Raw genomic sequence first — 24,201 nt, 5'->3', positions numbered from 1 at the left:
CCCTTTTGATTGAAAGTTTACTTTTATGTAGGCATTATATTCAAGTTTCTAGAACCAACTAAGAAAATATTTTTTCTCCTCTTCACGTTAGGATTCACAGCCCAGTTGAAAAACTTACCTTCTGCACCCTTGTTTGGAAATGACATCGAAAACATCCTGCTCACAGCAGAGTACCAGACATCGAATCGCTTCCACTTTAAGGTTGTAGTTTGTTTGTTTTTAAAAACCTTTTTAAAGAGGGGACTCTGATACCTCATAGCTGAAGTTCCTGTAAAGGAGAACATTTTGCTCAAGGAAGTATCTTTCTCTATTGTAGTTATGTGACACTAGTTTGTCAAGGTCTTCAATAACCTTCTCTCTGTGCGGCAACGTCCTCAATACCAGTGAGCTCTCAGTTTCCACTCAGTTGTACTAGATTCCATGGGGATTATAGAAAGGAACAAAATGCTACCACAGCTTTGAAATGTCTAGAGACAGCACATATCTTCAGAATAACCATGCATCTCTACCTACAGACTAATGTCTACTCAACAGAAAATCAAATGAAGCTGGCCATGAAGCAAGCACATTGCTTTGGACATAATGCCAACTTGATCACTCTATGATTTCCAGTACTATCTGCCTAGGAAGTTCTGGGGTTGGAAAGGCCATTGGTAGTTTTGGAAGCGATGTAAGTTTTCATTTGGACTTTGTTTCTATTTATCTCTGTGCAGTTGACTGACCAAACCAAGACAAGGTTTGAAGTGCCCCATGAACATGTTCGACCATTCAGTGGAAATGCTGCTTCTTCCTTGAACTACAAAGTGGATGTCTACAAGGAGCCATTTAGCATCAAAGTCACCAGAAAAAGCAATAACCGTGTGCTGTAAGTTTTGGAAATGTATTATAGGGGTAGGAGTAGGAAGATAATATGAGGAAGTGTGTAAACTGCTGACCTTACTGTGTTCCAAATGTGTGTATATGGTGTGTGTGTGTGTGTGTGTGTGTGTGTGTGTGTGTGTGTGTTAGAGACACAAAGACAGATTCTGAGAAAGTATGTGTGCAAAGTCTTTCTTCTTTTTTTTTTTACTTCTTTCTGTCTACACATTTCCCCTTCTATCCATCTATCTAATCACATTAGTACCAATCAAGGCTTATTATAGCTCTATGACCATTTAAGCACAGTACTCTGGTTATATGGTAATATGTCTAAGGAACAAAACAAGGGTTGTACCACAAATGTATGTGGCCTAGAAATGTTTTATTTCTTGGTATCTATGGGAACATGCCAGAGGAAGACTTGGAGAGGGGCTGTTGTGTCCGTGAGCTGAGAAGAGCAATTGTCCATACAGCTGTGTCCCTCTCACCTTACTTCTCACCCACGTCTGTGCTTCCCTCCTGTGTTTAGGTTTGACTCAAGCATTGGGCCCCTCATCTTCTCTGACCAGTTCCTGCAGCTCTCCACCCACCTGCCAAGTGCTAATATATACGGTCTGGGTGAACATGTGCACCAGCAGTACCGACATGACATGAATTGGAAGACCTGGCCCATGTTTTCCAGAGACACGACTCCCAATGACGTAAGCGTTCAGTCCCCTTTCCTCTGAGCATCACAGCCTTAATCTGGACAGCCACATAGTAGAGTAGGTTAGAGAGAGAGATAGAGAGAGGGAGAGAGAGAGAGAGAGAGAGAGAGAGAGAGAGAGAGAGAGAGAGAGAGAGAGAGAGAGAGACTGCTTGGTTTTACTTTTTAGATCTTCTGCTTATCAGTTATGTGATTCTGGGAAAGTTCTTACCTCTTTGGGCCTTCAGTTCCTCGTCTATAAACCTGGAGTAATGAGAGGTGCTTAGCTAGCTCCGTCAGTGGGGCATGGAACTTAAAGTGGGCTTCATATACTCATCTCATGGGTGGTAGTGAGGATTAAATGACTGAAATATGTAGAATATAGAGAAGGATAAATGTCACACAGAACATGGCCAATAAAGTCCCCGTTGAATTCAAGAGCCTGTGGTAAACTGTTTTCCAGGCAGCAGAGACAGCATCTTATCCTCACTTTGTCTCACTAAACACATGCTCGCTACCCACGTGCCCATCAGACAAGTGGGAAATGTGTTGAAAGGGCAGTTCATGTGAGGAGCTGGCAACGATGACCTCATCAGGAGCTTTAGACCCTTACTGGTCAAGGTGTAGAGAACGAGCAGCACCATGGGGGCACTGTGGGCTTCCAGCTCCCTAGAGATCTGTATGGTTGTTGATTTATATTAAAACTCAATAGGCCATTTGTGTAAGGTTAAGTTGGGATCAGGCAGGAAGAGGCCTTGAATTGTGGTTTCAGAACTATGAAATGGGAGATATCCCACTCTATGGAATACTGTGGATTCTGAATTCTTCTTTGCACATTTAACAAATGTCAAGGTCTCCAATATCCATACTAGATGAGTAGTCAGAGTTGGGGCATCACTCGAGAAAAATACTAACTCACTTTTTAACACCCTCTAAAGAGAGACCCGAACTCATAAAGTTCATTGACATCTTCAAGGGAGCATGATGTGATGTCTAGACCGCTTGTAAATGTTTGTTTTTAACTGTCTTCTACAGGATGGAAGTAACTTGTATGGTGTGCAGACATTCTTCCTGTGCCTTGAAGATAATAGTGGATCATCCTTTGGGGTGTTTCTGATGAACAGCAATGCCATGGGTAAAGGACAAAGGAATAGTCCTAAACCAAGAAGCACAGAATGTACCAGTGGCTGCTTTACAGTTAGAATAAGTGAATCCCTTTCAGAGCTTTAAAGCATGGCTTTGGGCTGCTGTGTTCTCTAGCTGTTTCATCCCTACCTAACAAGGGATCCCTGTTGACTCACGGGATTTATATGCAACGGGGTCTCTCCCGTCTGTCTTCTTAGCTCCTGAATCTGGTCACCTCCGTTGGAATATTTCCTGTTACAGAGTTAGGATAACTTTTTGTGTGATCTACTGTGAGACACATTCTACCTGTAGCACATGAGCCCTTCTTGGTCTTGCATCAAGAGATCTTGACCTGCAGTTCCTGTACAGTCATTGTAGGCGATGAAAAGATAGATCAACATCTCCCAGGGTTGATGGTGGGCATAGAAATATTGAGTCTTACCCTCCAATTAAAAAGGTTTGGATTAGATCAGTGCAAAGATGGGTTCTCACACTGTTTAATGTCCATATAAAATGAACAAAGACATTGAGAGTAAGCCCTGATTTAGCAGCCAAAAATCTGCATAAGCCCTTTTCTCATAGTTAATTTTTATGCTCTTTTATAGGCATTCCACTTAATAGATTAAATCTTAACATATTTTCTTCTGTTTTAATCCTTTAAGAGGTTACCCTTCAGCCTACCCCAGCAATCACATACCGCACCATTGGGGGAATTCTGGATTTCTACGTGTTCTTGGGGAACACACCTGAGCAAGTTGTCCAAGAATATCTAGAGGTAAACAAGTAATCATATATATGATGGAGGGAATCCTATATAGCAAACATTTAAGAGATACAAGCTTAATATACACATGTGAGCTAGACACACTTAAGGGGACACATTTAAGACACAGGACAGACCTTATCTATGCAATGGAAATTTCTTTATAAAGTTCTTATATTCTAAAACATGTTAAAGGATATAAAGATAGCTCAAATGTGGTGTTACTCTTAAAAGGTGGATAAAAATTGATTAACATTGTAATATTAATGCATCAAGACACTGAAAAATTGAGTATATTTTGTGCTCCACAACCGATGTATAAAAAAGGCTTTCTTTTTAAAAAGTATTGTGCTGTTGAGGTGATTTAATTGGTAAATTTCTTGCTGCATGAGTGTGAGAACCGTGTTCAGATCCCTGACACTTGTGTAAAAAAGCTGTGTGCAGTGGTGTGCACCTGTAATCTCACACTGAGGAAACAGAGGCAGGAGTATGCTTGGGGTGTGCTGACCAGCCACTAATGAAATGGGACTTAGTCAGTGAACCCCAAGTTCCATGAGAGACCTTGTCTCAAAATTAAGGTAGAGAGCAATCACGGAAGATGCCCCACCTCTGTCCTCCACATGCATGTGTGCACACACTATATTGGTAACTTTCATTTCACTCACATATTTTCTTTAGCTCATTGGGAGGCCAGTTCTGCCTCCATATTGGGCACTTGGATTTCAGCTCAGCCGCTATGATTATGGAACCCTAGATAATATGAAAGACGTTGTGAGGAGAAACCGTGAAGCACAACTGCCTTATGTAAGTAACCTTGAACACGGCTCCCCCAGACGAAATCCAAGGAGGAGCAGGAACACCCTCTGCCTTCCCCTGCTTGCTTGCTTTCTTTCTCTTTTTCTATTTTGGGTAATAGAATGATTTTTATGCATTTATACTACTAGAAAGTTTGTCATGTCAATCACTTGTTTTCAAAAACTGTAGTCCTTTCAGTGGGAAATGGTGCTTGGAGACCAACAGTACAGATGAAGTGGCAACCTGGTTTCTGGCTATTTTCTTCATCGCATGTTCTATTTTCACAGAACTCAACTTTGAGTTCTCAACTTAATTTGCTCTATAGCTCAGGTTTTAGCTTCGACTTCTCCACACAGATTTGTACACACACACACACACACACACACACACACACACACACACACACACACAAGTGGTTTAGGCCCAAGTTATCAAAATTGGCCATTTTTTCACAGATTAAAAAAAAAACCTAAAGCTAAATTAGGAAAGCAGTTGGGTTATAACCATTTAATTCAGCTTATTGGTGACAGAATTCATAGTTTAGTCAATTTACAAAATCAAGTGACAAGGTTGAGGTGCACTGGTGTTTTGGTTGCCGCTTATTGGTCAGTGAACAGCATTTGTCTTGTATGCTGAGATCATTCTGTATTTGAAATGGAACCACACTAGGTATTTTGAGATTGGGAAAGAAAATATAATCCTGTAATGTAAAAGAAGCAAGATTTTAAAAGCACGGGACGACTAGGGGAAGGCAGTAAATGAGAATTGTGCAAGACATTTGGGTGGGTGGCTCCACTCTGTTTTGGCCAAATATCTGGATGGCCTGTTTTGTCTTCCAACTCTCAGGGGCTATGAAATGACAGACAGACCCAGCAGAGGCAGAACTGAGTTAAAGGAAAAGAAGCAGCCCCAGTACAGCCATGAGAATGTCCAGTGCCTTCTGTATTTACTTATTTCAAAAATCCCCACCTTTGTCTTAGCTAAGATATAAACCCCATTTGGTTGTAGATAGTGGAAGGAACTGGGTTGTTAGTTCAGGTTGTAGCACCGATGTGGCTCTCTGTTCCGTGTGGCTTTTCTTACATACATGCAGACATTTCCTCCCGAAGCAATCTGGAGAGTGGAGGAATATGATTTCCTGGTGCACAGTGGAGTTAGATGTGAAAGGAAATACTGAGAAACGGAGCTGAAAATAACTCAGAGTCGCATATGGGCATCCAGGCTTCCAAGTTCAAGGTAGAAGCGTGGCACACATGTTGTACTCAAATGCCTGTTATACGGAGGCTGTGATGGAAAATGAGACATCAAGAAGACATAGAAAGAGAAAATTAAAAATAAATCTCTAGAACAATCCTGGTCTCTCCCCTTCTCCAAATCTTAGACACAGACACAAGTTTAAACTTCGCACTGGTGCTAGTTTTTCATATAAAGCTAGGTAGGAAAGAATCGACACCAATGATTTGTAGTAGAGGAAACAAGAACAAAACAAAACAAAAACAAACAAACAAAAACAAACAAAAAAGAACCGTTTCTTAGGATAGTGAAGTGAGGAAGAAATGAGAAGAGGCAATCTCCTTACTCTCTTTATCTGGTGCATAGGGCGAGCTTTATTTTGATAGCACCAGTGATTTGTCATCAGTTGTGCCGTTAGTGTGATTGCAGGCATGGGGAGGAGCCTTAGGGAGATAAGGCCATTTGTTTTTCAAATTTCTCTGGGAGAAAGACGCATTTGGATAACGCGGACTGACAGGACTGCATTTAGATCCCAGCACAGGAGTTGGCTTTTATTTGGTCATCATTTGGTGGCTTCCTTTGGAGGCTAACCTATGGGTGCCTCTCTTCTTTCAGGATGTTCAGCATGCTGACATTGATTATATGGACCAGAGGAAGGACTTCACTTATGACCAAGTGAATTTTAAAGGCTTCCCAGAATTTGCGAAGGAACTACACAACAACGGGCAGAAACTTGTTATCATTTTGGTATGAGATTCCTTTGATCCTCCGAAATCATGTGGGTGCTTATCCTTTTCCTTATGTCTCCTTCTCCCTAAGTGGCCTCCAGAGACATGACAATATTTTAATGCCTTCAATATTTGTATTGGAATGTGCTTATTTTATTGGAGACTTTCTTGAGGTTCATCCGTTAGTTTAAAATAAATTTTTTCCCCATTGTGTTTTCCTCTTTCTTAGGATCCAGCCATTTCCAATAACTCACTCTCAAGTAATCCCTATCACCCATATGAAACAGGCTCAACAATGAAAATCTGGGTGAATAGTTCTGATGGCGTAAACCCACTCATTGGAGAGGTAACAGTGGAGAAACTGTCGCTCTGATTCTGACTGGACTTCTGAGTGTGTGAGAATAAGCATGCGGGTTTCTGATACATGTTCAAAGGCGGTGGGCGTGCTGAGGATGAACTTTTCTTTCTGTTTGCCTACCCAGATGCCTACCATCTACCCTAGCTCTTACATGCTTTCTCAGCAAGATCCCATGGGATGGCAGCTCATGTCACTACGTCCCTTTCTCATATTGCTTGCTGGGCATGACTTGGCAAGTGGCAGTAGTCACTGCCTACAAAGGAAATACAATAAAAATTATCCATGCCGGTCTTGACTCGGTTTCTCCTCAAAGATTAATATACTGGCCCCTTTTTGTCTGAGATATTTTATTGTCTTCTTTTTCTTTTCCTTTTTAAAAATTGTCTTGTTTTTCATAAAGGCATCATGTTCTGTTTTGCTTTGAACATTCTTACTGCCCCTTCAGAGTACAGTGTCTGAGGGAACTGGATAGAGAAAGAATAAAGAAAAGTAACTCACGTTGGAATTTGTAAGGCGTCAATTGAAATTAGTACGTAATGTATCTCCATCTTCAACTCTTAGACTTGAAAACAGAGGAAATGTGAACGGGAACTGAAGACTAGCAAACTAAACAATGCTTTACGCCTAGATTTACTCATTTAAATAGTCAATTGACTTTTTAGAAACTATTTTCCTCAGGTAGCTTTTCATTTCTCCCGAGAGTGATTGATTCTCCGTATTCCAAGTGATTTACTCTACACTGAGAGGACTTGTGGCTACTGCCTCTGTCTCCATGAGCATCTTGTGAATTCCCACGTAAAGGTTTCTTTTTTCTTTTTCCTTATTCTACATTCCCTTAATTTATGACCAATGTTTTTTGTTTTTGTCTTTCACAGGTCTGGCCTGGAACAACTGTGTTTCCCGATTACACCAATCCAAACTGTGCTGTTTGGTGGGCAAACGAATGTGAACATTTCCACAAGGAAGTGGAGTTTGATGGAATTTGGATCGTGAGTTTTACCATTTTTATTCATAGAGACGTTAAAAGTGTATGTGTATGTCTTTGAGCAATGGAATTTAGAAAGAAAATGAAAACAAATGTCACACAAAGCATCACTTTATATTGTACATAAACTGTTTAGTTTTCAGTCTGAGGCTCCTTTGTTTAGACACAATGATTAATCGGACCCAAAGTGCCCAGGTACAAAATACCCTCTGGCTGTGTTAAGGAGAAATGAATGTAAATGCCAAATGAAATGAATGTAAAACAGCTGCTGATGAATGAAACTTAGGCCTATAGTTGAACATTTAAATTTATAATAGAACTGAGAAAATTCAAGTAATCCAATCAGCTTAAAAAGATAATAGGAAAACTTCTGTAAAATTATAGCAACCAAAGATATCTGTAACCACTATTTTCCTCTCCACCTTTCCAGACCTTCAATTTTCACAGTTTTGCACACGAATACACTATCCTTACCTCTCTATGTATGCATTTATATTTATGTATGTACTTATATATTTATATATTTATATAGTTATATTTAGGCACATAGACACTATAGGTTGAAGCATATGACAGCAAAGAAACTAAATTTTTTTAAATATCTTTACTTTTAGTAATGATAAACATGCATCATTTTGAAGCTATTCTAGGAACTTACCTTGAAAACTTAAGTGAGTAGAGTAGACAGGGACACCTATTCCTGTCACACACACGGAGCACTCTTAAAGAGAAATATCGAGAGTAATTTTCTGATTCCTCAGCAAAAAGTAATACCACCAGTATAAAAACGTGGTCTGCTACTTTGCCTAATAGATTTTGTTCTCTGTCGGGCAGGATATGAATGAAGTCTCCAACTTCGTCGATGGTTCACTTTCAGGATGTTCCAAAAATAACCTCAATTACCCCCCATTCATACCAAGTAAGTCATTGTGGTCAGCATCATAGACGTGGTCACAGTATATTTGTGACGTTTTGAACTTACAAGGATAGACCTGACCCATTGGACGAGGGAGTTCACACATAATGGTCTCAGGGGAAGAAAAATGTGAACACTATACAAAGAAAACTAGGAAAGAACCCCACTATACTGCGTATGGTTCTCTGAAGAGGCGCAAATTCTCAGTGGGCTACTTTGTCCTTCCGTGCTCAGTCCATGCCTTTGTGGAGACAAGTCCAAAGCACACATGATTCAGGTTCCAGAGGCTTGTCATTACTTAGTGCCACTCTCCATGTGATGTCATATGCCGGAGCCTACGCCGGAGACCACATAGGTAGCCTTGATCTTCAGGTGAGGGACACCGCCAGTGCTGGCCACAACTTGAAGGATGAGCATGAAGCATAAGGTCAAATGAAGCCAGGCCTCTCTGAGGCTATGGCTGTGCAGCCACAGTATTAATTGTGATTTGAAGAAAGACGCAGAGCCAAGAAGAAACTTGTATTCTGATCAAGAAAGGAACAAAGCCTCTAGGATTAGGGCAGCCATGGTCGCTTTAACCTAATGGCAAACTAGGAATGTAAGGCAGACATGAGGATAAAATGTTGACGAGACGTGACGGGAGGCCAAACAGCCCTCACTTAGTTCTTTTTAGTGATAGCAACTATTTATAGTCAGGAGGCTTTAAGTTTTTCAACTGGTTTTAGAATTATGAATCTGACATTAATATATAGGATGAATTGAAAAGATAGGTCAGAAGTAAATTAATTATTAAGAAGCTATTTTAATAAATAGAATACATGATTTGTCTCTGCGGGAACAACAATGGAGAAGAGAATATATGAACAAAGCTAAGCCTAGGAATATATCTATGCAACATATGACTGAGAGAAAAAGAGTCAGACGTCGAATTGCACTTTCACTCAATGTTTTGTATTTTGAGCCACTTAAACTGGTTAAAAAAAACCTCAGAATTTCTAGTTGAACTAGATTATCTTGTCTGCTTCTGAGAATCGTGTGTATGTGTGTGTGTGTGTGTGTGTGTGTGTGTGTATGTGTGTGTGTATGTGTGTGTGTATGTGTGTGTGTGTGTGTGTGTGTGTGTGTGTGTGTGTGTGTGATACATTGTATTTTTGTATTAGGAGAACTGCATCAATTAGATGGTCTCCTGATGGTAAGAACACAGTGTGCTTGTTTTCAGGATGGCCACAATAAATGCCTGCCCAGTGCAGCTATCTGTGCAGCTTGTACAGAAGTTAAGAAGTAAGATGTTAGCATGTAAGGTTTGCTCTGATGGCTCATTTGTTGTTATTGCAGAGATCCTGGACGGGCGCTTGTTCTCTAAGACTCTTTGCATGGATGCCATTCAGCACTGGGGCAAGCAGTATGATGTCCACAGTCTGTATGGCTACTCCATGGCCATTGCCACGGCGGAGTGAGTCTATTATTATTATTATTATTATTATTATTATTATTATTATTATTATTATCTTATACGTGATCAATTTATGGATCTGCCAGAGTCTTAATGACTCATACGTAGTATTTGTTAAAAAGTCTAAAGAAAAGGTAAGCTTGGCGGTGGTTCCTGGACACATGGATCAGCAGCTAAGAACACGTATTGCTCTCCTAGATGACCTTTATTAGGCTACCAGCACCCTTGTTGGGTGGTTCACAATGGCCTGTAACTCTACCTCCATGGGATCAGAGGCTCTTTCCTGGTCCCTCTGGCATTTGCACCAAATGTGCATCTATCCAATGTACACAGGCACACACACGCACACACATGCATACACACATGCACACACCACACATGCACAGACACATGCACATACCACACATGCACACACATGCACACACCACACATGCACACACACACACACATGCACACACACACCCACACATGCACACATCACACATGCACGCACACACCCACACATGCACACACACACGCACACCCACACATGCACACATACGCACACACTCACACATGCACACACCACACACGCACACACCACACATGCACACCTACATGCACACCCACACATGCACACCCACAAGCACACCCACACATGCACACACACACACGCACACACCCACACATGCACACACACACGCACACACCCACACATGCACACACACACGCACACACCACACATGCACACACACACGCATACACATTCACACATGAACGCAAGCACACCACACTTAGTGCTGACACATGTATTTTAAAAATGTGGTTATCATTATTGGTGAGAAACCTAGAATGTAGAGAATAAGAAACTCAATAAATATTTGCAGAATATGTAAAATGAAATAACATTATGAGTAAATGAACGAGTAGAAAATCAGAAGAAAACTATTAAGAAACTTAACCAAGGTCAACTATCTAAAATATTGCAATGCTGATAAGTCCGTGTTTGTTTCTCTGGTCTTCTGCTAGAAACACTAATATATATTTTACTGATGTTAAGTTTTACTTTCGCTTTTATAAAATTCATAAGTGTCCAGTTCTTAAGCTTTCCAGTGCTGATTTTGAACTTGTTGGAAATTAGGAGGCTAATGGTATGTATAAGGCAAAGCTAAGCAAAACATGAATGCATGCAGCGGTACCGACTGCTTCTAACAGTCCTTTTTGGAGAAAAGGAGAGGAGAGGGCTGAAACATTTGTTTTTAGTATTCCTGCCGTTGTTCTGAGACCAGCTGAGCTCCCCACTGATCCCTAAGTGTCTGTCCCTTCCCAGAGCCGTGAAGACAGTGTTCCCAAACAAGAGAGGCTTCATCATAACACGGTCCACCTTTGCGGGTTCTGGCAAGTTTGCAGCCCACTGGTTAGGAGACAACACTGCCACCTGGAAGGACCTCCAGTGGTCCATCCCAGGCATGCTTGAGTTCAACCTTTTCGGTATCCCAATGGTGAGTCCCTGTCCCAACCTCTCATGACTCTCAGTTCCTGGGAAGCTTCCTTCTGACAAGTTTTCATACTGTAAAGCCTGTCGTAGCCTAGGGCTTTACTGTCATTCTGAAGACATTATGTTGCCATCACTGTGACTCTGACACCATAACATTATTATCTGAGCTGCCTGATTCAAACAGAATGTGCAACCCTGGTAGCCTCTGAAATATTTTTTTTAATGTCTAATAAAAAGTTGTACCAATTTTCTAGTCTAAATCAGATGCATGCATACATGGAACAAGCCTATGTCACTTGTTCTGAGATGAAGAAACAGACTTGCAATAATTCAACAGGTATATTTACTGAGTTCTTATTGTGTTCAAGAGGCTAAATTAAGTATGACTGTCATACAGTAACAAAATACAGAGATACACAAGCAAACAAATAATTATGGCAAACCAGGATTAAAAAAAATCCATAGGACTATATGTATTAAGCATTATGGGAGATTCCAAGAATATATTTATTAATTTGATATGATTATAAGGGACAGAGAGAACTAGGGGAGGAAGTCAAAAGACTCCATAGAAAAGATGGTGCTTTAGATGAACCATGGAAATTGGTTCATGAGGGGAAAAGCTCATTTTAAGAGCATGAAAGAAACACAAGAAAAAGGGGACATAAGGGATGACAGTTGTCACTCTGATATTAGTGTGCCGATTAACTGACGGAAGTGATAGTGAGGAAACTGGGCAGAGGTTGGTGATGGGAGTGACACGATCAGAGGTTGGGCTTCAGAAAAGTATGTGGTGCAATAATATCATTAGCATTATCAATTACTGCACATAAAAAGTTACGGTGTTTAGTTTAATGAGACCAAGACACCATGGCAGGGAAGGAGTCATCTAGCAGTGCTGTAGACATGGGCTATATATTGATTCTGACCACATTGCATTAGCTTTCTGGGTAAAAAATTTGAACAGAGTTCAGTTAAGAAGTCCTGGTAAAAAATACACATAGCATATACTCACTTATAATTGGACACTAGCCCAACAGAGATGTGCCCTGAAAGTATCCACCTAGCTGGAGATTGGGATAGATACTAGGACTTCCTATTAGATGCTAAGTGAGAGAGGTAAGGAAGAATGGGGAAATGGAAGGATCCAGAGGGTCCTACAATCCTACAAGAAGACCAATAAGACTGGAGGATCTGGACCCAGGCAGGTCAGCTCAAACTACTGTACCAACCAAGGTCAATGCATGCAGTAAACGAAGAACCTGTATCCAGAGCTAGCCAATGGACACCACATTCTCCGCCGTTGAGTGGAGAGTGGGGACTGACTATGACATGAACTCTGGTGCCCTATATTTGACCACTTACCCTTGGTGGGGAGATCTGGTGACACTCAGAGGAAGAGTAAGCAGGCTACCAGGAAGAGAGCTGATAGACTGTGATCTTTTATTTTATGTACTTTTTTTATTGAAAAGTAAAATCATTCATATTACATCTCAATTGCTATCCCATCCTGTGCATCCTCCCATTCCTCCCTCCCTCTCGCTTTCACTGCATTCCCCTTCCCTATGACTGTGACTGAGGGGGACCTCCTCCCCCTGAATATGATGCTAGGGTATCAAGTTCTTCTTGGTAGTCTGCTATCCTTCCTCTGAGTGCCTTCAGGCCCTCCCCATCAAGGGACTGTGGTCAATTATGGGGCACCAGAGTTCTCGTGAAAGTCATAGACTGTGATCTTCTAGTGAGGGACGAGGTCCCCTTCTGTCACAGACCTATGGGAGGGGAGTAGGATGAAAGAGGGAGGAAGGAGGAATGGGAAGATACAAGTGAGGGGATACCAATTGAGATATAATCTCAATAAATTACTTAAATAAAATAAAAAAGAAGCCCTGGTAGAAAGCAATGGAAGGGGTGGATTGTGATAAGCATGCCGTCCATATGTCGTTATAGGTGGGGGCCGATATATGTGGCTTCGCCCAGGACACATACGAAGAGCTCTGCAGACGCTGGATGCAGCTGGGGGCATTTTATCCATTTTCCAGGAATCACAATGGCCAAGGCTTCATGGTAAGTCAGCTGGGGCGTATAATCAAAACACATTGGGTGTTGTGTTAGGACTGGATCTATTTGTATTCCCACCATGAGATCTGTGGAGCCAGCTTTATAATACACTTCATGTATGCTGATTTGGCCCTCACTTGCCATTAATTAGGGCATGTTGATCATGGAATGTCACAGTCTCTCACTTTTTGCCGCCACTGGAACAGGCTTTTTTTTTTTTTTAAATAACTCCTGGTTGCTCATTTTTGAGTGAATGACTTCCTTCAGTCCAGATTGTGGAGACACATTTAAATACTGATATTAAGAGTTAGCCTGATGCCGGGCAGTGTTAACCCACACCTTTAATGCCAGCACTTAAGAGACAGAGGCAGGCAGATCTCTGGGTTTGAGGCCAGCATGAACTACAGAGAGTTTCAGGACAGCCAGGGCTTTATAGAGATAACCTGTCTTGAAAAATGAAAACAAACAAACAAAAACAAACAAACAAACAACAAAGAGTAAGTCTAATTATAATGCACAGCTTAACTTTTTTAAGCACAGTGTTAAGAATTTAAGATTGAACCTAGATGTGGTGACACAGATCTGTAATCTTAGCGATTTAGGAGGTAGAGCATGAATTCAAGATTAGCCTCGGTTACCTAGCAAACTTGTCATAGAAGTTCATAATTGAGAAGTGCAGACAGATGCCTTGCTAGCCAGAATAATTTAAGGGCTCATCTGGCAGCATCAGGCATAAGGATGACCCTTTATAAGGCAGCTTGGGGTAAGTGCTACGGAGCAGGAAGTGAGATGCTAGAAATCCGATAATGACCATTACACCATTAAAACAAAACAAAACAAAAAAAAGCAAATCTCAGAAAGCTAAAAATGAAAATGATGAGACTCTAAAACTTCTGTGCACTCTACCGGCATTGCTCGCTTTTGTTACGAGAATGAAAATAGGGCAACATTTCAAAACTGCCTCTCAACAGGGCAGTTCTAATTTGTGAATGCGACAGGTGAGCAGTAAGTTGCAGCAGCAACTTACTGGATGTCCTGACTGTACTCTCCAGCTGGGCTCCTCAGAGGCAAAGAGTAACCAAGGCCCCAGATCACGGAGCATGAAAACCTGGGCTACGTTGCACTGCATGGCACCTGAAACTGATCTGAGTGTGCACATCTTTCCCATAGTCAACCCTCAGCTTCACTCTATTCTTCCCTTTTAGGCCCAGGATCCTGCCTACTTTGGAAACAATTCCTTGCTGTTAAATTCATCTAAGCATTATCTTAACATCCGCTACACTCTGCTCCCTTACCTCTACACTCTCTTCTACCGTGCCCACAGCCGGGGAGACACCGTAGCTAGGCCTCTTCTGCACGAGTAAGTTCTCCTGATGTTCTGTTAATGCAAACTTGCTGACGCTGAGTACATCAGAATATCAGAGTAAATATAAAACCACCCAAGCAAGGCATTCAGGCAAGTGTGTGTGTGTGTGTGTGTGTGTGTGTGTGTGTGTGTGTGTGTGTGTGTATGTGCGCGCATGCGCACTCAGTACATCAGTCCTAAGTTTTTGCATATGTTAGGCAAGAAATGTACCACTTACCCACTCCTCCTGTCTCTCTGTACTATGTCTATGCACTATGATGCTAGGACTCTGTTGCGTCTCTTGGAATGAGCCTGAAATTTGTAAGCAAGAAAGCATCTTATAAATGATCCCATGATTTCTATTATCCTTATTTTCCAGGCAGTTGGAACTCAGCAGGCAGTTTCTTGGGAGTGTTTCCTTGTCAAAATAATGTTAATGCTTACATATGGTAGATGTGACCCATATGCACTCATAATCACTTCTGGGGTAAAATTTTCACCTCTTAGAATCACTTGTTTAAAAGAAGATATCTTAAAATAGAAACATTTACAATTTTACATTTTCTGGTAATTTTGGTCTGGTACACTCCTTTACTTTTTTCTGTACTTGTGGGAGGGACGCTTCGAGCCGTGCACACAGTCTGCAAGTACTCTGCCACTGAGCTAGCTATACAAACAATCCTTAGCACGTTTTATTTGGAGACAGGCTCTGTTAAATCTCTTAGGTGGGCCTGTAACTTTCTCTGGAGCCCAGGCAGGACTTGAACCTGTGATCTTCCTGACACCCCCCCCCCCCCAATCTGGAAATGTTGGCATTGTGACATTAGGTCCGGCCCCAGATCTTCTTGACAATAAGCTGGTGATAAAATGTACAAGTTATTTAGTTTTCTAAGGGAAGCACAGCAAACAAAAGCATGGCCTGGGTACTGCCCAGCATAGAGCCTGGAATAGGAACTCCGGTGTCATCTGAGGGAAGAGCAGGAAGACACATGGGCTGGGGACACAGATCTGCATGGGATGGAGGGAGATGGAGGACAGTGGGTACCACACAGCCATTGTGGATGTTTTCCGGGTAGCCTGCATGCTTTGGTAATATTGTGGGAGAGATTCCAGGAGCACTGGCCCACCTCTCTGTGACCCATCTCTTTGCAATCTAGGTTCTATGAGGACAGCAAGACTTGGGACATAGATCAGCAATTTCTGTGGGGACCAGGCCTCCTCATCACCCCTGTTCTGGATGAGGCAAGTGTTCTCACGGAGGCAAGCAGGCAGCCTCTGCTCCTATTCCTGCTCAACACAGTCTCCATATCTTCTCTCCCCTCTATTACAAATTTACTTCTTCTGTCTGTCGCTGGGTCAGTGGAGACGTCCAGGGGCATGTTGGAGTAGCTTATCTGATTTCTCTTTCTAGACAAGCTCTCAGCCAGCACTGAGAAAAGCACCTACAGGTGACTTAGATTTGGGACTGAGCCTGTGGCTCGTCAGGTCGTTGCGATGGACTATTACTGCTCTGAGACATGGAGCCAGGATGAAACAGAGGGCAACACCCATTCTAGAGTCAAATCTGGGTAGATGGTCTTTGCCTATAGGTGGGGATGTTAATCCAGGAGAGTTATTGCGTAGGCCTCTAACTTCAAAGGTAGGAATTATCACAGCAGATAACATAAGAGCTGTGGAGGAGACTACATGAGACAAATCACAGAAAACTGGGATTGTTCCCACAGTATACTTCATCATCATTTTTATTGTTTCTAATTATAATCCCTCCCATTTGTGCTGCCCTTGCCCCAGATTTGCCAGACTATAGTTTTTCTTATCTATACTAGAAGAAAAGCATAGTTCAACAACAGAGGGGGAAAAAGACTATATTTATGTTATCTAAATATGGCTAGTAAGTCCCTCCTCTGTGCTAAGACATCTATTTCATGCCCTCAGAGGCTGAGTCCTGAGAAAATTATTATTATTATTATTATTATTATTATTATTATTATTATTATTATATTTTATTTCAGGGTGCAGAGAAAGTGACAGTCTATGTACCCGATGCCATCTGGTATGACTACGAGACCGTAAGTAGCTGGAAGTTTCCTTAAACTGAAGACTGCTGCATAGAGAGGGTGCCTCTCGAGGCCTAGGAACTATTATTGACGTTTCAGTAGTGTTTTCTATAATTTCACAGTACAGCTTTGGCAGAGCCAGCCTGTCATTTAACACATACTGTTATTCAGCAGTAAGATAAAGACTCAAAGCAGTTCTCATGAGCAAGCATTAGAGAGCCTCGTGGGCAATTTGAGCTCAGCCAGAAATCAAATGACCAGCTCAGACGCAGGCTCGGCGTGACAAAAAGGTTTTACAAACCCTGAGCTGACGACCTACACCATTGCCTTTTTTAGTTTGATTGTGTGGGCAGTAATTTGATTTAGGGTAGTGATTCCCCTAAACGGAAAGTGACAGATAGCGCTGCTGAGACCTCAGCTTGATGGTGGTCCTCAGAGGTCCGCATACTAGGAGGCCAACGTATTTGATTTATCTTCCTGCCTCAGGGGGAGAAACTGTTATGGAGAAGGCAAAGCATTGAGATGGAACTTCCTGGAGACAAAATCGGACTTCACCTCCGAGGAGGCTACATCTTCCCCACACAACAGCCAGCCACCACCACAGTAGACAGGTACAGCATGGGATGTCTTTAAGTGGGCACAGGGCTGACAAAGGGGAGCGTCTGGCTTAGTCTGTTGACCACAGAGAGGATGTTCTGGACTGTGGGACTGAAAGATGCTGGAGTCGGGTGTACCACCCTGGACTCCACTTGGCCTTTCCTGTAGAAGTTTATGACCCAGAGCTGTACGCTGATTGGTCCCGAGAGGTTTGAATCTATCCTTTCCCCACCTCTCTGCCTGTGTCCGAACACATCGACAGCTAAAATGCTGTCTTCCTGGCTTTCCAATGCACATTCAGCTTTGTCGCTGAAAGTCTCATGTCTTGAGAAGACTCCATTCTGGGCAAATGTGGTTAGAAAGTCACTCACCTACCTGGCTTCACCTGTATCTGCGGGTGCTTCTCTGCTCCAGGCTCACGGGCTCTCATTTAGATTGGGATCCACTGTCCATCCTCTTATAACCTTCATTTTCCTTTTTCTTCCTCCTGTTGAGCCATGTCCTTTCTGTGACAAGGGAGAACCTAGCTACCATGGTAAAGGTTAACAATGGAACTGTCACTTATACCTTCTGGGAGAGGGAGAATCACTTTTCTGCAATACGATGACACTGGCTGTATCAACTACTCCAGGAAAAGCTGCATTTTCAGGAGTAGCTGACTGACATATGATGGACTCCAGTTTTGTTTTTGTTTTGCTTTCTCTTATTTTTTTTTTGTTTTGTTTTGTTTTTTTGGTATGTGCTTTTATTTGGTTACCACTTGGTATTTACTTTTTTCTTTTTGGGTGTGGCTTTATTTTGTTTTCTTGTTTGAGGGACTTTTCTTTTTTATGCACTGGATTTTTGTTTGTTTTTGAGAAAGAACTAAAAGTTGGGTGAGTGGTTGGGGAGGACAGGAAAGACTTGCAGAAGAGGGAGAGTATGATCAATATTTATTTTAAATTGTTTTAAGTTACACACCTACCTACCAACGTCACAGATCTTTCCTTTACTCATCATTGCCTCCAGCTGTAGACTCTGCCTGCATTCCCCGGCAGATCTGCCTGTTTCTGTCAGGTGTCTCTGAAATTATTCACTTATTTGATTTTAATATTCTGAGAGTCCTTAGAAGTCTGGAAACTGGTGTTTTCCATTTAACTCCATTGTAATCCTAAACTTTCAAATTATTGGCTTTTTGTAAAAACAAATACAATACAAAGACGTCTGTTTTTTTCTCTGTAATTGTTCAACATTGCTGTAGTTGTTCAACATTTTGCTCATTGCTATGAACTTTGCCTTCCTAAAATAAAAATGTTGACCTGTTGATGACTACTTGAAATCCGGACTCCAAAACTAGAGTGTTAAGAAACAACACAGCCTAGTTTCATGTTGCCTTCGGGAGCAGTTTTTCTGTAGTCCTGTCAGCATACAGGCCAGCCCTGGACAGAGCAGGCTAGGTTAGTCCCCCAATACAACCATATGATCTACTGAATTTAGGCTTCTCGGACATTATTCTTTGCAAAATGCTATGCATATTTGAGAAAAGCTTTTTCACTAAGCCTCATTGATTCCTTATGCCCAGCTGTATACTCAAAGGCTGAAGTCAGATGTCACTCCCAATTCCTCCAGCACAGTAGTTGTGACCACTTCCAAACTCCTGGTGATTTAAGTTTTTCTCTCAAGACAAAATAACAAGTAATCAAATAAGGAAAGTGGACATTTTGTATACGATCCTATTGTATGGTTTTGCTTTATCAGAAAAAAATTGTCCTACAAGGGAAAAGTGTGTCTTCTTCATAGTAACTAACACTTCTCCTTGAGTATGAACTCTAAACACCCAGGCCTAGCACTATTGTGGAGGATTTCATCTTTTTCTAATAATCTGTTTTCTAAATGATACTTTCAGCCATATTTTATTTTGTAACTATTGATCCTGGTCTCATCATATGTATTTACTGCTAAGCTTTAGAGCATTTCATCCCCTATTGAACTATTGGTACTAAAGAGAGAAGTACCTGCCAATCTTGTCTATGTATTGGAAAGAAAACAGCATTCACTGCTAGTAACTTTTCCCAATTCAAATATGGCATAAACGTCAAAATCTTTGAGCTTGTGTGAATCTTTTCCCTATAGCCGGAAGAACCCTCTTGGTCTTATCATTGCCCTGGATGAGAACAAAGAAGCAAGAGGAGAGCTGTTCTGGGATGATGGGGAGACAAACGGTGAGTGGGGTGAGAGGGTGTGGCCACTGCAGAGATGCATCAGACTCTGCCCCTTCGCTCCTGTGTTCAGCTGTGGGCGAAATCTCACCAGGCATCCTAGCAGCAGCATCCCAGAGAAAACATCTGCTCTGGTTGTATTGGCCAGAAGCCATGATAGAAGAGCCAAAGATAGAGGGAGAGCATCTTTCTTGTTTATGTCTCTATATCTTTGTCTCTTTCTCTCTCTCTCTCTTTGAATTCTCCCTTTGGTCAATAATGTCTAATAAGCCCTCACTTCATTGTTAAAAGGCACATTTTCATAACTGTTCTATTATTTCACCTTCATTGTAAATCTTGGCCCTCCCCCAAAAAGTCCTGGGGGGGTGGAATTGTTGTTTATATGAAAATCATATCCCTGTCAAGGGAGACATTGAGCTCACACATTCCTGACTATGCTTACCTAAAATTAATGCATTTTCTCGTCTCCCTCGCACTAACAATTCTCAGGACTCTAACTTGGGAAATAGAATCCCATAAGATCACTGCCTTGGGAGCATAAGAAAGGATCCTTTTTCTGGTTATGGTATTAAAGAGAAGACAGTATGCAGCCACGCAGATGTAGGCATTGTGCAATGGTTACCATAATGTTAATTGATGCCATAATGATTAAAGGCAGCATTGAGTCCCTGGTTTTGTTCTTACCATGGTTCATAGTCTTTGAACAGCTTTTCCCAATTTACTCTTCTAACGGCCCCTGAAAACTACTGCTCTGCCCTCTGTTTATATGAGTTCAACTATTTAGCTCCTGCATAAACTGAGACCATGCCTTGCTTCTCTTTCATTGAAACAGTGTGAGAGAAGTATAGTTTAATACGAACCAGATTTATCTCTGCTTTAAAAGTACAAGGTGCCCTTCCTTTTTAATATTAAGGTATACTTCATTGTATACATTCACTGCAATTCTTTTATTCACCATCTGCTGATAGATATGTTTGTCGGTTCACCATCCTGGCTATTCTGGAAAAAAAAACCTGACAGTAGACTTAACATAAAAGTCTTAGTAGGAAATTAAAGGTGAAAGCTCCTTTAATATTAGTCATGGCATTGTGACTTTAAATATGACACCAAAACCGCGAAGGCATGACATCATAAAATAGTTTACATAGCCATTATGGAGAACAACACAGACACTTCTTCACATGTTGAAAATACAACAATACAACAATATCATGGAGGTCCCACGTCTAGATATGGACCATCCAAAAGGAATGAAAACAGTCTGTCACAGAGACACATAGCCTCTCACATCCACTGTGGTTTTACCTGGAATAGCAAAGGTCCAGAAGCTGCCAAAGTGTCTGATGGACGAATGAAAATGGAAGTTGTGATACACAGATTAGTCAGGAAAAGAGAGGAATCAGTTTTAAGGAGAAAAGGGTGAAACTTGTCTTCTGTGGTCACCAGAGCATCTGACATCTCTTTCTTCTTTCAGATACTGTGGCCAAAAACACTTACCTTTTCAGTGAATTTTCTGTCACCCAAGTGAGTAGCATATTTTTGAGTATTGTGTGGGATCTTGTGTGAAAATGACTATATTTGCTCTGTATTTCTAATTTAATTATCAATATTTACCAGGGGCAAATAATTGCTATTTATGACTTAACTTATAGTAATCATATTGGCTGCTATATTATCAATAAGAGGCAAGAGCAATAATAAATAAAATTAGCTGGTGTTGTAAAAGACATTCTTTCAAAAATCGGTTTCTTTCTCAGATTCTTTCCATTTGCATTGTAAAAATATATTTCACCCTCATTAGCATGCAACAGTAGAGAAAGTTGAGAGGCCTTCAGAGCAGCTTGAGGGTTTAGTCTATGACGGGGTGTTTGAGGGCTTAGGGAACCCACATGTTCATAGTTTGTTCATAATCCTTCTTGATGTGTTTCAGAACCGTTTGGATGTGACCATCTCAAATCCAAACTACAGGGATCCCAATAACCTGGCATTCCAGGAAATTAAAATCCTTGGGACACAGGAAATTCACAATGTTAGAGTGAATCAGAATGGTGTCCCTAGTCAAATGTCTCCTCAAGTCGGTTACAATTCAAACCTGAAGGTAAGAACTCTTTTTTTTTTTTGAGGAAAGCTTTTCAACACTTCCTTGGTATGCTGATTAACAGTCCTTGTTAAGATTACATGGGTCACTGAAGCACCTGAGCACATCTGAGGACTGGTGAAGAGGCTAGACTGTTTGAGAAGGAAGGTAAAACAGGAGATGGTTTAAGGCACCATGACTTTATTTTTTCCATCCTTATTTTCTTCTCTAGCGGTAATAACTGAAATTTTAATGACTGAAGCACCATAAGCAAAGCAAAGAAAAGAGAGATAGAATCAGAAAGGCAGAGGGAAAGCTGAAGGGACAGGCCCTTCTGTGAAGAAAGAAACCTTGGCCTGGCAAGTGAACTCAACTTTACTTTCAGGCCATGCTTATGCTCCAGTCATTAAAATTTCAGTTATTACTTGGTAGGATCTGTTACTTAAGCCCCTGAAATACCAAATAAGAAGAACACATTTTATACTAAGAAGGAAGCTAGCGACGTGTCCAGAAAGGGCCTTGTTTTCCTAGAGAGCACTTGCCTTAGTGATGCTCTCCAAACTGAGCTGTCAACAGGCCAGTCAGAGGTCTTGGAAGACTTATATCACCAGTCTGCAGCTCCAGACCTGGCTTAGGATGCTGGAAATGGAAGTTTATATGAGGATATTTTCTACTTCCCAATCTTATACTCGATAAGCCTGAAGCTAAAAGGACAGAGGGACTTTGTGTAAGACTCCAGAGAAAACTCTAACTGTAGCCCAAGCCACATGACTCACGCTGCCCTGTTCTCTAGGCACTCCACACTAAAGAGAGATGCGGTATGTAGTGGTGATGAAGAAGACAGATTGCTCAATGTGGGAACGGGAAGGGAAAGCCATTCTGATAAAGTAACAGCAGTCAAGTGGTCCATGGAAAAAATTTTAACAAGTTTGATTACAACAAATTTTCCTTAGTCTATATCTTTAGACAATGCAATACAAACAGCTTTGATAGAATAGTGGTACTTTCCTATTGCCACTGACTGTCTCTTACCACATATACACAGCTATACCTTTGTAAGCTGTAGTGTGTTCTTTATATCATTAAAATTAGGGCATAAGGATAGACTTAGGATGATGTTTGTACTTAATTTTCATAAAAAGATTCAGGTCCTGCAAAGCTTTTGTCCTGAGATTGGATTTCCATTTTCCTTAGGTTGCCACCATCACAAATATTCAACTCATGCTGGGAGAAGCATATACAGTTGAGTGGGACATCCGAATAAGCGACCAGGAAAAGATAGACTGCTATCCAGATGAGCATGGTCTTTCTGAGGCAAACTGCACTGCTCGTGGCTGCATCTGGGAGGTAACCATGCTGAAGATGGTCATGCAGACTGAAAACCCTTGAAACACAATCCACAGTGTCTTTAGCACAGCCTGGTACCCAGGGTTTATTAAAATCCACAGAAAGAAGAGGCTCCAGATGAGCACTGCTTAGGTCGGGGAGTGGGGTGGGTAAGAGTGGGGATGTGTTCATTATGTTGTTTTGAGACCAGGAATTTAAGTTCATGCTTACTTAAATGCTATAGGCATGCACGGATGAAGCTACGGCTCTCTCTCCACATATGTTGTCTCTTCTAAGTGTGTTTGATAACTCCGTATCCCTGCTGATCTAGAATGTTGGCTTTCTTTCCAGGTATCCAGCTCTTCAGGGGTCCCTTTTTGCTACTTTGCCGATGAGCTGTACTCAGTCAGCAATATTCAGTATCACTCACAGGAGGCCACAGCCGACATCTCCTTAAAGGCTTCTCCTTATAGCAATGCCTTCCCCTCTACACCCGTGAGTCAACTGCAGCTGAGAGTGACCTACCACAAGGACAACATGCTACAGGTTAAGGTAAGCACAGGGTGTGCAATCGGGTGTGAACAGAGCCTTTTCGGTTCCATTACTCTTTGGAGCTCTGTGTTACAAAATTTTCAAAGAAAAGTCTTGTTTTTCTAGCAAAGTACTCTAGACCATCATTCTAGTGAAGAGAACAATTAGATGACTGATATAGCAGACAGACCTCTCGTAATGTTGAATTTGAAGAAAAATGATTGTGAGAAAAAAACATGGCAAGGAAGCAGATGAGGCTCCTAGGATAATAGGGCAGTTATGGATGAGTTTGGTTTAGGGATAAGAAAGGAGATGACAAACAGTGGATGTGTTTGGGGCCTTGAGACCATCTTGGTCTTTCCTAGAGACTATAAGAGGAAAATGCCCAAGGAATGCTACCATGCTTCTAGATTTCATGAGTGTCTGTAGAGGGTAATGGTGCTCAGTGAAACAAAGATACTGAGGTTTGTGATGGAAAATGTCAGAGGAGTATGATTTTTAATAAAATAGTTGGAGACATCTTTGAAAGACTCATGAAAGTGACTTTTTTTCCTTCCATGGTTTAATTAAACCAAGGGAGTAGGGATAGACTAGAAATTCTGTTGTTTGTTTTCCTTATTAAACTGTGAGCTGTTG

The 24,201-nt window shown here is 41.4% G+C and overlaps 1 protein-coding gene across 2 annotated transcripts in view; it reads left to right on the top strand.

Moving 5' to 3' along the window:
* Positions 1 to 24,201, top strand: part of MGAM (maltase-glucoamylase) — a 203,059-nt gene that overhangs the window by 18,042 nt on the left and 160,816 nt on the right. For both annotated transcript variants that reach the window (XM_084785810.1, XM_084785811.1), the window contains exons 5-26: positions 92 to 201; positions 714 to 865; positions 1,388 to 1,559; positions 2,579 to 2,678; positions 3,331 to 3,443; positions 4,110 to 4,235; positions 6,075 to 6,206; positions 6,417 to 6,533; positions 7,421 to 7,534; positions 8,365 to 8,449; positions 9,782 to 9,899; positions 11,209 to 11,380; positions 13,324 to 13,440; positions 14,640 to 14,794; positions 15,937 to 16,021; positions 16,792 to 16,848; positions 17,323 to 17,447; positions 19,546 to 19,634; positions 21,106 to 21,155; positions 21,562 to 21,729; positions 22,903 to 23,055; positions 23,386 to 23,586. In XM_084785810.1, coding sequence (XP_084641936.1) covers positions 92 to 201; positions 714 to 865; positions 1,388 to 1,559; positions 2,579 to 2,678; positions 3,331 to 3,443; positions 4,110 to 4,235; positions 6,075 to 6,206; positions 6,417 to 6,533; positions 7,421 to 7,534; positions 8,365 to 8,449; positions 9,782 to 9,899; positions 11,209 to 11,380; positions 13,324 to 13,440; positions 14,640 to 14,794; positions 15,937 to 16,021; positions 16,792 to 16,848; positions 17,323 to 17,447; positions 19,546 to 19,634; positions 21,106 to 21,155; positions 21,562 to 21,729; positions 22,903 to 23,055; positions 23,386 to 23,586 — 2,711 coding nt within the window. The remainder of the gene's footprint in view (positions 1 to 91; positions 202 to 713; positions 866 to 1,387; positions 1,560 to 2,578; positions 2,679 to 3,330; positions 3,444 to 4,109; positions 4,236 to 6,074; positions 6,207 to 6,416; positions 6,534 to 7,420; positions 7,535 to 8,364; positions 8,450 to 9,781; positions 9,900 to 11,208; positions 11,381 to 13,323; positions 13,441 to 14,639; positions 14,795 to 15,936; positions 16,022 to 16,791; positions 16,849 to 17,322; positions 17,448 to 19,545; positions 19,635 to 21,105; positions 21,156 to 21,561; positions 21,730 to 22,902; positions 23,056 to 23,385; positions 23,587 to 24,201) is intronic.

The sequence above is a fragment of the Acomys minous genome (assembly GCF_964271855.1).
Source record: "Acomys minous genome assembly, chromosome: 6".
NCBI classification, from domain to species: Eukaryota; Metazoa; Chordata; class Mammalia; order Rodentia; family Muridae; genus Acomys; species Acomys minous.
The sequence above is the reverse complement of the archived record's forward strand: the minus strand, read 5'-3'. Positions and strand labels throughout refer to the sequence as shown.